This window comes from Caloenas nicobarica, chromosome 4 (assembly GCF_036013445.1).
Source record: "Caloenas nicobarica isolate bCalNic1 chromosome 4, bCalNic1.hap1, whole genome shotgun sequence".
NCBI classification, from domain to species: domain Eukaryota; kingdom Metazoa; phylum Chordata; class Aves; order Columbiformes; family Columbidae; genus Caloenas; species Caloenas nicobarica.
In genome coordinates, this window is record NC_088248.1 from 19,354,548 (window position 1) to 19,367,947 (window position 13,400).

Consider the following 13,400-nt stretch of genomic DNA (forward strand, 5'->3'; position numbering starts at 1 on the left):
GCTGGGGAAAGCAGGGTAAGCTGTTATGCTTAGGACAAACAAGCACCTACGCTATCCTAGAAAGCCAGAGCTCTCATCACATCGGAGCACTGACCCAATGGAAAATATGAGTCCTGTCTTTCTGATGACACCCAGCATTCGCTCCAGAAGGCCAGTTCAGTCCCCAGAGATGTGACGACTCCCTTTCCCGCGTACCCCGAGGTGCGCCTGCATGAGTGCCCAACAAAAATCTTTCTGGGAGCTCTAAGGGGCTGTGAAATCTTCTCACTGGCGGCTTAGAGAGAGGTTGCACATCACCCACAAAGGCAGCTTGCAACTAATTCATCCTGATGGCACAAAGAGCAAAGTTAAGTTCCTCTCCAAAACTTGATTTCTGCTCGGCGGTGGAGCCCAGCCAGTGTTTCTGCTGAGCTGAGAAAACTCCTCTCTCTTGCCTCTGCTCTCCACAGGTCATAACCGCCCTGTGCCGAGCAGGCAGCGAGCTGGAAAAAAACACCCTGGCAGTGGTATTGAAACACCAAAACGTAGAGAGCAGCTGTTGTGGCCCGCTCCCAGTCCCCCTGGGCAGGGAAAGTCTCTGGAAAACAGGGGCGAGCAGACGAGTTTTTAAGCAGACCCGGGTCTAACATCGCGCTGCCTGCCTGGCCTAGCTCCCAGAGCAGCGTCTCTCACAGAACGCATCTACCTCCCATGAGCGACCTCTGTATTCTGTCAAACGCATAAAATACGCAACGTTTCAGAAAAAGTCGCGTTCTCACAAAGAGAGCCCGCGCCGAGCCTGTTCTGACCAGCCACGGGCCCCGCCTGAATTTAGGCAGAGGAAGCCCAGCTCCCCTCTGCCCCCCCGCCCCACGGGAGGCCCCGGGGCCCCTCGGCTGGCACAGGAGGGGCAGGGAGCGGGTACCAGGCCGAGGGATCCCCAGCGCCCCGCTTCGGGGGCCAGACCTCCATTGTAAGGAGTCGCTCCCACATCGCCCCCCACGCAGCGCTTCGCAGGCTCCCACGCAGAATGCTGCCACACGTGGGACAGCCACGCCGCGGGAACGCTCTTCCCTTGCGCAGCCCTGGGGACACGGCCGCGATGACCGGCGTGGAGAGAGGGCTGCGGGGGCTCCACGCGGGAGGCTCGGCAGCCCACGCCGCTCCCGCTTGATGCAACCCTGCGCTCCCGCCTGACACAGCAGCGCACGGGCGCGCTGAGCGGCCGCCCCACGCGTGGGGGGACCCCGCTCCGTGCCCCCCGTGGCTCACGGCCACGGCTCAGCCACCCAGAACCGCCCCGGCGGGTGGGTGGCGGGGCGGAGGCCACGGGCCCACCCCCCCGCGCTGTGACGTCCGTGGGAACAGAACTCGCCCCTCTCTGACGCCACAGCGGAAAACCTCCGTCGGGCGAGACCACTCCACGGCCGCGGGGGGGGGGGGGAGGAGGAGAATGGATTCGCGGCCCACGGCGCAGCGCCCCCCGCCCGCGGCAGCGCCAGGCGCGGAGAGACCGCGGGAGGCGGCGCCCCGCCAGTCCCCGCGGCCCGGCTCGGTGCGGGCGGCAGCGGCCGCGGGGCACCGTTCCCCCCCGGGTGCGGGTGGTAGGTGCCGGATGTACCGGCCGCGCGGGCCGCCGCCGCCGCCTCTATAAGCGCCGCCGCGGCGCGGGCGTGGGAGCCGCGGGTCCAGCTGTCCTGTTCCGCTCCGCCCGCCCCGCCGGGAGCATGTACCAGAGCCCCGCTCGCTGCCTGTGCTCGGCGCTGCCCGCCCTCCGCTGCGCCCCCACCTCGGCCTCTCTCCTGCCGCCGCGGTCCCGCGCCGCCCCGCCGCCCCTCGGCCCCGCCGCCCCGCGGGCAGCAGCAGCGGGCGGCCCGCCCGCCCCGGGGGCGCTGCCCCGCACAGGTGCGTACTGGGGGGATTGGGGCGCGGGGGGGCCGGGCCGCAGCCGGGAGCGCTCGCTCCGGGCCGCGGCCAGAGCAGAGACGTCTGGTTTCTCGCCCACATCATCCCGCAGCGCTGCGTGCACCGGGGCTTCTGCTCACCAAGGGTGAGCAAGTGACAGCCAGCGACAAAACGACCCGAAGTGCTGGCGCTTCCGAGAGGCTCTGCCAGGCACCCCGCCCGTGCTGCAGCAGGGTTTCGGCGAGCACAGCTTCCCTCCCCTCCTTGCCAGCCCTGGCTGGGTGACAGGGAACGCTCTGCACCCCAGTGCAGGCTGGCTGCTTGGAATAAAACCACATACTCATGGGGCAGCTCTCTACGTGTCTGAATGGGTCAGTGGCTTTTTCCCACTGTGAGAAGTGTAGTGCTGGCTGCTTGAACCGTTCTCTTCCAGTGTTGCGCTTTGTATAGAATGCACTGGACACACAATGTTTGTTTTGTTTGGTTGTGGTTTTTTTGCTAGAGACAGTGTATGGCAAAAACGCAGCTTTACCCTCAGGCGGGCAAAGGTGGTGGTGCAAAACCATCAGGTTCCTCCTTGCCTATACTGTTGAGTATCAGTGATGATGCCCCGTTCTTTCCCGAAATGAGACTTGGAAAGCATTTGAGGTCCCGCATGTCCTTAGATGCATGCTGTGCCTGGAGTCCCTGTGAGGACAACGCCTTGGCACGCACCGCGCTCCCCCCCTCTGCCCGCTGACCTGTGACACGCCAGCCGGGCCCCTGCAGTTCGGATACAGCTTTAAGCCTTGCCTGTCGACAAGCAGCTTGACTCTGACTGTGGCTAAAAATGCATACCCAGAGGAGAGGCTCCTGGTCAAAGCTGGGCAGCCTCCTGCTGGTGGGTTATATCTGAGGCTGTACTACTTACCTGGCATGCAGGAAATCCTCCTTTTTGTCCTTGGCTGGGGTAAAGTGTGTTCATTCCCTGTTGGTGCTGTTGCAGGAGGGGTCTATGGGTGAGGCTGGGGCAGGGTGCTTCTAACTTCTCCCGTTGAAGCCAGGCCAGGATGCCAAACTACAGGATTGATTGAAGCTTCGTGGAGCTCCAGTGAAGAGGAGCATATGTGTCTGAGAGCTAGCTGCTGGCAGAGTCAAGCTCATGGTTAGTGCGCTCATGAGGAAAAGGGTTTCCAGAGCTTGTGCTAAGTACTGATTCTGTGTCTTATTCAGGGCAGGATCTGAGGCTCCCTCTTTCTGGTGTTGCCTGTTGACTAGGCAGCACCTCCTTTACTGTGACAAGCTCTCTGAAATTCCCTACACGAGGTCCCGACTCCCCCGTGCATAAGGCTGGCCTAGATGCTGAAATCAGGACTCAAACTCTAAGCAGCAGCAACTGCCGCTTTGAATGTAGGTGGCCCAGGGCTGTAATCCCGTTGCTGGCCCAAACAAGGCTGTACATGTAGTATGATACCCTGGAGCACAGAATTTGTCACGTGGGCATGTTCTCTGCCAAGTTTCTCCTAGAACTGGTGTTGCAGGGAGGTCACCTCCTGCCACTGCCAGCCTCCTCGGCCATGGGGGCTGATGCAACTACAGACCTTGCTGCAGGTGTGGTGGAGCCATTCACCTGGCAGTGAAATCCCTGCGGTGAACAAGGTGCGGGCTTTCAGCCAAAAGCAGTGCTGGGATGCAGGAGATGAAAGGAAGGTGAACCGGAATGCAGTCCACCTTACCCAAAAGGTAAGGGCTGTGGCCCTGATACCCCTCTGCAGCCCCCTGGTCTGCCTGCATGCTGCAGCCCTTGTCTTGGAAGCAAAGTCCTTAAAATAAAGTCTGTGACTGCTCGTTGACTGATATCCTATAAGTTTGTCTCCTCTATGCTATTGCTGGATGACAGAAGAAACCGTGAACTTTGCACCGTGTTCTTCTGAAGGTTAACAAACAGTCTGAATTCCTCCCCTGCCCTTACTGTGCTGAGACACCACCCTTGCTGAGAGGAAGGCTTTTTTTTAATTTTAAGTACCTTGAGTAGTAATTGCTGAGCTGGCATTCCCTATTGCAACATCACACCAAGTGAATCATGTCCACGTTCACCATCCACTGCTGAAGTGCATGCTCAGGAGACCACTTGTTCTTCTGCGTACATCAGCACCACTGTGTCACAGCACTGGCAGCAGACGTTATCCCAGCAAGTTACAGGTCATTTAACTTGGGCTGTAAGGATCTTGGAACGATGACCTTGGACTTGTCTCACTGCCCTGCACATGTTAAGCACTGCAAAAATACCAAACAGATTTTGTTTGGAGTTTCAATGTTCAGGTCACTGGTCTGGCCCCTGTTCTACAGAATAATTTAGTCTGTGCTATGATAGTTTCAGCACTTTGGAGGGAAAAAAACTTGTGCAGTTCATTGGTCAGCTTAAGCTGGAGTCTTCCTGCAGGAGTCTCCCTTCAGCCAAGGGCTCCCAAGCCACCTGCCACCAGCCTGAAAGCGTTTGATTTGCAACACAGGCTGTCTTTCACCCAGCTTTCCCTGGCTTCTCAAGAGACAGAAGCTCTTCTTCATTCCTGAGACATTTAATGAGTTTAAAAGCTGTCAGACCTGTGCTGCAGCTGAGCTGTAGTACATGGCTTGCAGGTGAGGCTACACCTGTCTCCCCATAAAGAGCTCAATACCACATTGCCCCAGGGACGAGGAGATTTGGACAATGCTCTGGCTTTGTTTGCAGCTTGGCAGGTGCATGACTGAACTTAGACTTTGTCCTGCTGTAGCAGATGTAAGCTGCTCAGAGCTTTAGGGTAGGCTTTTGCTCCAGATGCATTGCACCCAGCTCCTCCCTGGTGCTACCTTGTCCCTTTTGACATTCTCCCTGACTCAGGGGAGCAATGAGCAACTTAGGCTCTTGGCAGTGGTTTCTTGGAGCAGAATAACTCCCTATTGATTCATTTGGAGAGCCCTGCATGAGCCACGTTCATCCATGGCATGGCAGGGTCTGTGCAGAAGGCATTGCCTCTGCGTGGGCTTCCCACTGCCCGGCTGGTGCTGTGCCAGGAGGGAAGCATGGGAGGGGGTGTGTGTTTTTTGGGGCAGAGCTGTGCAGGGCTTAGGGCTCTCAGCTGTACTCAGCTGCTGACAGCATCCCTGAGGGAGCAGAAAGCACCGTGTACTTTTCCCTGGTTGCAGCACTTAACCGTGGGTTGTACCTACCCCGAAAATAGGTGAGGAGCTCCCTGTGGAGCTTTCATTAAAAGCTCTATTGATTTCTCTGAGTGTCTGCACGGCTGCCTGGCAGCTCTGGTAGCGTGTAAGCTGGACCCGTCTGTAACCAGCGCAGAGCTTGCTTTTGTTCCTGCTTCCCACAGCTGTGTCAGGGTCCTGCTTAGGGATTTCATGTTTGTGCCTATTTCCCTCACTACTGAATGGCATTTCTTTTACTTCAGCCGCACTTGGCTTCTTGACTAAAATTGTAAACCAAGAAAGACTGCAGAAACTGGAACGCATGAAACACAGTTCACTTAAAAAGACATTTGTGCTTGTGAGGCCAAGCTCACATCTTGGTTCAAGGAACTCCTGGTACTTTAAAGGGATGGAGATGTGGGGAGAGGTGTCCTACATCCAATTTAAATTCCCAATTTGCGACTTAGAACTGTTCAGAGGCAGTATTCCACTGGCTTACGCATCTGAAATGTATGTTAAACCAGCCGGTTTTTAGTGTCTTTAAAAGTACCTCTTTTCCTAAAGACAGCAACATAAGACTCCTGCTGCAGGGTCTTTCTTTTCTCTTTTACTCCTTTTAGGATGTTTATTGAACTTTTAGGGCTTCCATCCTCCCGCGTTCCCCTTTAGCCAGGTCTGTCACTATCCTATGTCTGTCACCAGCTCTTATGATTGGTAATGCTGCAGTTCAAGCTAGCAAAGGCTGAACATGCAAGTGTGTTGGGAAGCACCTCACACCTACTGCAAGATGCGAGCACAAGATGACAAGTCTCTTCCGTTCTTAAGTAACTCAAAGATACAAATAAACTTACTTAAAAGCCAGTATGGGCCAATGCAATGCAACATGGAAGTTCTTTTGCGCAAGATTACCTTTGCAAAGTGCCGTAAGTTGAGACAACAACGAAACTCTTGTCAACGCTGCCTCTCGTGCAAGTTGCTGTGGTGCAAGCGCTGCTCCTCCTGCCCGTGTTTGAAGGGAAACGGAGCCTCCGGGCACGCTACCTGGGCAGAGCGCCGGGCGTGGAGAAGTGCTAACACAGCCTCCTTTCAAGTACTCGCCGTGTGTTGTGGCAAGGGTGGCACTTCAGAGCAAAACTTTCCCTCCAGTGGAAGTGTTAGTGGTGGTGGAAGAGATCTTGTGGCGTGCACAGCCAGGCCAAGGACTTGCTGCAGAGATGTGTAGGAATGTTACGAATGCTCTGGCAACTCCACTGCAGCTACCCTGAAGCTCAGCCCTTAACACTAAGTCTCCTGCGTGCATGCAGTTAGCAAATCTTAGGGCATTTACAGCTGCATGGTTGTGCTCTTGTGAAGTGGGAAGCTATTCTATAGCACAAGAGTCACGAGGGCTGCTTTCTGACGGGGATGGCTCTGCTGCTCGACCCCTGCTAAGGAAAGGGCTGCAGCTGCCTCCTGTGAATAAGACAAAGGGCAAAACTGAGTTGGACACACACACATACCCCTCCTCCCCGCCACATGGCAGCTGTGTGACCTTGTGCAGGATGGGGGGGACCTCCCTGCTTGGAGACGTGGGGCTAGGGGCTAGCTGCTAGCAGGCAGTAACAAGGAGAAGTGGGTGACAGCCGCTTACCTGCATGACGCGTGCTTGGGATGGCCAAAGGAACGCTGGGGAGCAGTGCAGGGCCTGCTGGAAGCGGCCAAGCAGGGGCAGAGCACGAAGGAGCAAGGAGCTGAAGGACAAAGAGGGTCACAGGAATGAGCCTAGGAGCATGGAGCTGGAGAGTCCCCCCTTCTCCACTCCCCATCTCAATGTCTAAGCCAGCAGAAGCATCCGGCCACACCGTGTTCATGAAAACATTGCTGCTTTTGGGGCAAATTAAGCTCTGATCAGAGATTCCTTTTAAATATTAGCCTGATGGAATGAGTCACCCTGCTTGCTGCTCTGTGTGCAGGAGGCCCAGAGCCCGGAGACATCCCAAACAGGCACAGGGTGGGTGCCAGGACAGGCAAAGTGCTGTCTCCATTAGAGACAAATGCTGCACACAAATAAGGAGCGGGTAGTACTGGTGTACCTGCTGGGCTCTCTGCTCTGTGAGGAAGGAAAAAGTACGCTATTCTATTAATCTTAGTTAGTCTTAGCCCTGCTATTCTGGGTGAAAAACTCCTTTCTTCCCTTAGAAGACACCTGCATGATGTCTTAAGACAGTTGGCATGCTGCAGAGGTTAGCAACTCCTGATAACAAGCAAAACATAATGAGACTATGGACAGGACTAACCCTGTCTCTGCATCCTTCTTCTTTTACCTCGGGTTTATGCAGGCTCCTGCGTAAACCACAAATTGCTGTAGGAAGGTTGTCCATAAGGCGCCTGAGCGGTGGGAAGAGTCACAGTGGACATCTCTAACGCCAGCTTTTCCTTTCCAGTGTGTTCCATGGGAAACAGTACCAGCCGGCTCTACAGCGCGCTTGCCAAGACGCTGAGCAGCAGTGCCGTGCCCCAGCACCAGGACTGCCTGGAGCAGCTGGACTCAGCCCGGCTGGATCCCATCGATCCCAAGGATTTGCTGGAGGAATGTCAGATCGTTCTGCAGAAGCGGCCACCCCGGTTTCAGAGGGACTTTGTGGACCTGAAGAAAAATGCTGCCAGTAACCACCGCCCCATTCGGGTCATGCAGTGGAACATCCTTGCCCAAGGTAGGAGCTGCCTCTAAGCCCAGGGTTTAACCTTGAGATCAAAGGCAACATCCTTCAAATGCAGATGTGTCTATGTAGTTAGGCATGCCTGGGACTGGCAAAGAGAGGGAGGTGAATTACCTGAGGCACAACTGACTGACCGCCAGGGAAGGGAGATTTTCAGCATTTGAAAATAAGAACTAGTGGCTTGCCTTCTGTTCTGCAGGAAGGAAGAAGAGGTCTCTCCTTGCAGCTGTGAAGCCAAAGGCAGCTCTGAATGCCTGTCTTACCTGAACACAGTATAGGCACAAAGCTGTGACCCATCAATTTTAGATAGTTGTTAACCTCCAGAAGAGACTCATCCTTCTGTGAGTTTTTAATTTGTAAAGCTTCTCTACAGTTTTCTCATTAGTGTATTGGTGAACTATTCAGGGATTCGCATCTGTTACAGGAATTCTTAATTCTTCAAAATAATTTTAACTGATTATTTTCTCATTCTTAAGGTCAAGGCTGGGATTTGACTTATGCAACAGCCTGACCTTAAAATCTTTTGGGGTGGGAAATCCGCCCCAGAGGGACTGCCTTAATACTGTGCAGTTAAGTCACTCCTATAGCACTGCATTTTTTTCTTAGCCTTAAGCTGTGGCAGCCACATGTGGAAACACTCGCCACAGTGTAGTGAGTTTCAGGAAGAGGAGGAAGAAGTCTTTAATCTAGCTTGTATCTCTAAGGGGAACTCAAGTTTTGTTTTGAGAGACTTCAGTGTTTTGAGAAGGGATTCTCAAACCCATTGACAAGCCTGGCACCCTTAAAGTCAGAAGCTACTCCTGCAAAACCCATCGCCTGCGTGTAAACTGGTGCACACATGTTTTACAGGGAAAGTAAAGAGTTGCAAAAGCCTTGTCTCACTTTCCGTTACAACTTCTGGTGCTGTGAAAGGCTGCCTGCTCTCGCGCTGGGCTGCAAGCAGCCGCTGGCTCCCGAGAGCCAGCCTTGCCTCTGGCCTCTGCAAAACCTGCAGGAAAACAGCCCGGTTTAGCTGTTGGTAACTGTTTTTTTTTTTCCTCCCCTCTCCCTGCTAATTTCAGCTCTCGGAGAAGGCAAAGACAACTTTGTTCAGTGTCCCATGGAAGCTCTGAAATGGGAAGAGAGGAAGTGCCTCATCCTGGAGGAAATCCTGGCGTACAAGCCTGATATCTTATGCCTGCAAGAAGTCGACCACTACTTCGACACCTTTGAGCCGCTCCTCAGCCGACTGGGCTACCAGTGCACGTTCTTCCCCAAGCCGTGGTCCCCGTGCCTGGATGTGGAGCAGAACAACGGGCCGGATGGCTGCGCCTTGTTTTTCCTCAAGGACCGCTTTGAGCTCATCAACAGCGCCAACATCCGGCTGACCGCCATGAAGCTGAAGACCAACCAGGTGGCCATCGCTCAGACACTGAAGTGCCATGAAACTGGAAGACTGTTCTGCATTGCTGTCACTCACCTGAAAGCTCGCACTGGCTGGGAGAGGTTTCGGTCCGCGCAAGGCTGCGATCTTCTCCAGAACCTGAAGAGCATTACTCAAGGCGCCAAGATCCCTCTGATCATCTGCGGGGACTTCAACGCGGAGCCAACTGAGGAGGTCTACAGGGAATTTTCCAACTCCAGCCTCAACTTAAACAGTGCGTACAAGCTGCTGAGCCCCGACGGGCAGTCAGAGCCCCCGTACACCACCTGGAAGATCCGGCCCTCAGGAGAGTGCCGGCACACACTGGATTATATCTGGTATTCCCAGCACGCCTTGAACGTGAACTCAGCCCTAGGCTTGCTGACTGAGGAGCAAATTGGGCCCAACAGGCTGCCGTCGTTCAATTACCCTTCCGATCACCTCTCTCTGGTGTGTGACTTTAGTTTTAATCCGGACCCCGACAGACTGCTGTAGCGTATTGGAAAGCCACCTGGTATTGCAGTGTCTTAACTCACCACGTTGTTTTAGATAAAACTTTTGAAGCCGGAAGCTATTGAAGGATGAGGAAGTACTGTTGACGAAACATTATTTTGGGCACTTGTTCAGAGTTACACTTGCCATTCAGTGCTTGTTAATCTGGAGCCTCCAAGGGAGGAAGAAAGGCGTCGGTGTTCTCCTTGGGGTGTTCTTGCCGTGCCAGGGTTTGAAAACCAGAAGGCAAATGAGCTTTACCCTTTCACTAACTCCCATATCTAAGGATTAAATCCTCCTATGAATGTGGAGGACTTAGTATTTAAATCAAAACAGGTGTGTTTGTAAAACAACTTGCCCTGACAGCATGCTAATTTTATTCATTTCATGTTAAGCTTGTGCAAGTACCAAAGGGAAAGAGGCTTGACTCCTCAGTGAGATTTTCTGAAAATGCATTTCTGTTGCAATACACAGGAAGCTTTATGAGTTCAGACATGAACAAATCTAAGCTCATACTAGTGTTCTCTTCTCATTTTTACATTACTTGAGATGACAATCTCATTAAAAGTGAATGGATAACAGCACAGTGTGAGGAAACTGAGACTAAGTACTTTACATCGTGTAGTAATATCCTCACTTTTCCAGATGAATGTGCATGTGTCCATCACACACAGGACCTGCAGGTATGTACACACAGTGACTGTTACCTTTGTCTCTTCCATGCTTCCCTCCAGAGGACACACCTAACCAGGGAGTTTTTCCTCCTCTGCTTCAAGGATTACTTTTCTAAATGGTTTAAATTTGTAGTCTTGTCAATCTCGCTGTTTCAGTAAAGGGCCAATCTTCATGTTGGAAAGCTTTATTTATCTTCAGAATCTAAAGCTACACTGGAACCTGTTAGAAGATAAAATTTATTTATTGAGGGAAGTTGGTGATCCTGCCTCTGACTTGAAATCACACAGCAACAGTGTTAAGGAGCCTTTTTCTGTGGCCCAGGGGAACTCTGGCTAAGCACTTAGGCTACAACAGAGCTGTGTTTGTGTGCATGGTGCTTATTGGTATGACATAGGTATTGCATATATGGGTTATAAACATGCCACTGTGCCAGAACATCAGGCATGGAGGGGAGGGAAGAGGGACAACAGTTGGAGATAGTTAGGAAAGATGAGGCAGAACAAATAAAGCAGTACTTCCATGTAAAGTAAGGTCTATAGTAACTCTGAAATGTTCCAGGTGTTTATTAATAAAAGTCTTTGGAAAAAAAAAGTCTCTGCCATCTTTTCCATTTCCCTGTCATAAGTAGATGATCTGTTGCAACTAGTGACTGTTCAAGCTTTGAGTTAGTGGTGATGCTGCCCATTCCAGAGTTCTTTCCTCCAACCCCACAGTCCTAATCTTACAAACTGGCACAGCTGCTTTGCTTTCACAGCAAGTGGTCTTTCTTAAACTTGAAATGCCCTAATTCCACAGCAAGTCTGTAGGGAGATACCTCTACCAATGTTAAGCTGCTCTCTCCCCCAGCTAAAGAAGCAGCCTAGACTCTACTGTAAATATTACTCTTCCCAACAGTTGTGTGGAGCTACAGTCCTGGCCGGTACAATTTCTTGTAAAACATCATTTGAAGAGCAAGAAATGTCACAGATGTGTGGTTTGCACAGCCCATAAATTATTGTATTTGTGTTGCTGGTAAGTGAAATACTGAAAGAAAAACTGGAAGTCCCAAATTCCCACACGGACATGTTCCCTTTCAGGCAAACAAAGGAAGTACCATGTGCAGCTGTGACACGCTCTGCTCATGTTCCTGACCCTTGCAGGGTAAGAGTGATGATCTGTTTCCATGCAGAGCCTCTAACCAGCCTGGGATGCAGGACTCCTCTAGCAAATGCACACTGGAAATTCCCTGGGCAGAAAAGATTTTGCAGCCAAAGAGCCTGACTTCCTTGGTATATACTCCTACCAAACAGATGGTGACATATCAAACACTACCAGCCAGGGCCTCCTTCAGCTGTACTTTCAAAAAGAGCAAATCTGTGTTGTGTCCCTGGAAGCCAGAAGGGGTGGCTGCTTTGAGGGAGGTTCTGGGCCAGAGATCCAGACACTCCTAACAGCCCATGGAACGGCAGATCTCTGAGCATCCCTGCCGAAAGCATTTCATACCAGTCAGACTGAGACAGCTTGCTTTTTGTAGTGCTGGCTGCAAGAAGTTGCTCTCTGAGGGGATGAGATGCAGTGCTTCTCCTTTAGGGTTGTCTTTTCTCAGGATCTTCCCTCAAAAGGGTCTTTGCAAGGAGGAGAAATAACACAATTGCCCGTTAATAGAGGTATCTGGTCATCTGTAGCTAAACACTTCTAAAAGAAACATAACAACGTAGACCTATAAGATGATACCTTTAGTAAGTCAACTCCTTGCTCATCTACCACAGAAAGTCACACCAAAAGCTGAAGTTTCCATTCAAACCCTTTTGGCAGTTTCTGGAATAAAACTACACTTGTGATAGGACAACTTAACTTGAGAGCAAGGGCAATACTATACTCGGATCTGTATTAAGAAAAACCCAAACCAAACAGAAGAACAACCAACATCAAAGGGCCCTCAACTTCCATTTTATTTTTGCATAAAGAACTCCGTTTTTCCTAAGGATAGCTGAGGATGTTGACCCACGTGGCGCTGCTTCACCGCTCCCAGGGCACAGAGCCACCACAGCACCAACTACGATAGGTTTTGTTTACCAGCAGGAGGAAACTACAATAGCTACAACACTCCCACCCTCACTCTCACAGGGGGATGATATTTGCTATCTGTATGATTCTTACGGCATTTTACCCAGACCCTCACTTTCAATGCTAACTCTTCTACAAAAGAAACCAAACTGTGGAGAAACAGCATGATCTGTGCAATACTGCCGTCACTGCGGAGCTTTTCTGAAGTGGAAAGGGCTGGGATTCTTATTTCACCCTAGACATGTAGATGTTCGCTGCTTCATGTCCTTAAAGGGCAATTTCGAAGGCGAGGGGAGGGTGGGATAACTGTGAAAAGCCTGGAGACTCTCCCTGTCACACAGCAATACTTAATATTATCACACTCAGGAAATCATGCATCCCTGCTACAGCACAACAGTGAGCCCCTTCTGCTGTATTGTAATAAAAAGTAGACGAGGCACAGAAATTTAACTGGTTACTTCACAGTCAGCTTCAGCCTTTTATTCCAGTACTTGCTATAAAATAAATTTTGCAGCCAGGCTCTTTTGGAAAACTTAAACAAAGCAAGAGCAATATTTCTCTTAATACAGCAAGAGGCAGGCCTGCAGCACTGAAATGCTTTTGCCTGCTATAAATATCAGTACAATAAATATTTTTCACAGAAGAAGGAAAGGGGTTTTTTTCCTATGTAGCAGTGTGACTCTTACAATAAAAATGTCTTCAAAGCTCTTCTTGTGGCTGTCTGCCTTATAAGCGCACCAAGGCTAAAGAAACTCTCAACAGATCCTTTGCTCTAAATAAAAGCTCCATTAGCTTTAGTAGTGGCAGTTCTCCCTCACTCTCAAGCTAGGTGAAGGAAAAAATGATCCACTTATTTAATTTGCTGAAAGGAAGAAGCTGCTGCAAGCTTATTAAAACACTCTCTCTCTTTAAGAACAATTAGGTCAGTAGATACTGTCACTTGGCTCTTCTTCACTTAATAAGTTTAATATCTGCTATTTGAACTGCGTCTACAAGGCAGAAATTGAATTTAGCTTGTTCTGCCTGTGACTATCTTCGCGTGC

General features: G+C 51.3%; 1 protein-coding gene across 3 annotated transcripts; it reads left to right on the forward strand.

The window, feature by feature from the left end:
* The first annotated feature begins 934 nt into the window (after positions 1-934).
* NOCT (nocturnin) lies at positions 935-10,884 on the forward strand. Of its 3 annotated transcripts, none has more exons than XM_065633917.1 (3): positions 935-952; positions 7,467-7,736; positions 8,804-10,884. In XM_065633917.1, exons 2-3 carry the CDS (start codon positions 7,475-7,477, stop codon positions 9,637-9,639), a joined length of 1,098 nt encoding a protein of 365 aa, XP_065489989.1. In that variant the 5' UTR covers positions 935-952; positions 7,467-7,474; the 3' UTR covers positions 9,640-10,884. The 3 variants fall into 3 exon arrangements, with proteins under 3 accessions (XP_065489989.1, XP_065489990.1, XP_065489988.1); XM_065633918.1 differs by lacking the exon at positions 935-952 and adding an exon at positions 1,611-1,884; XM_065633916.1 differs by lacking the exon at positions 935-952 and adding an exon at positions 3,311-3,606.
* The last annotated feature ends 2,516 nt before the right edge of the window (positions 10,885-13,400 follow it).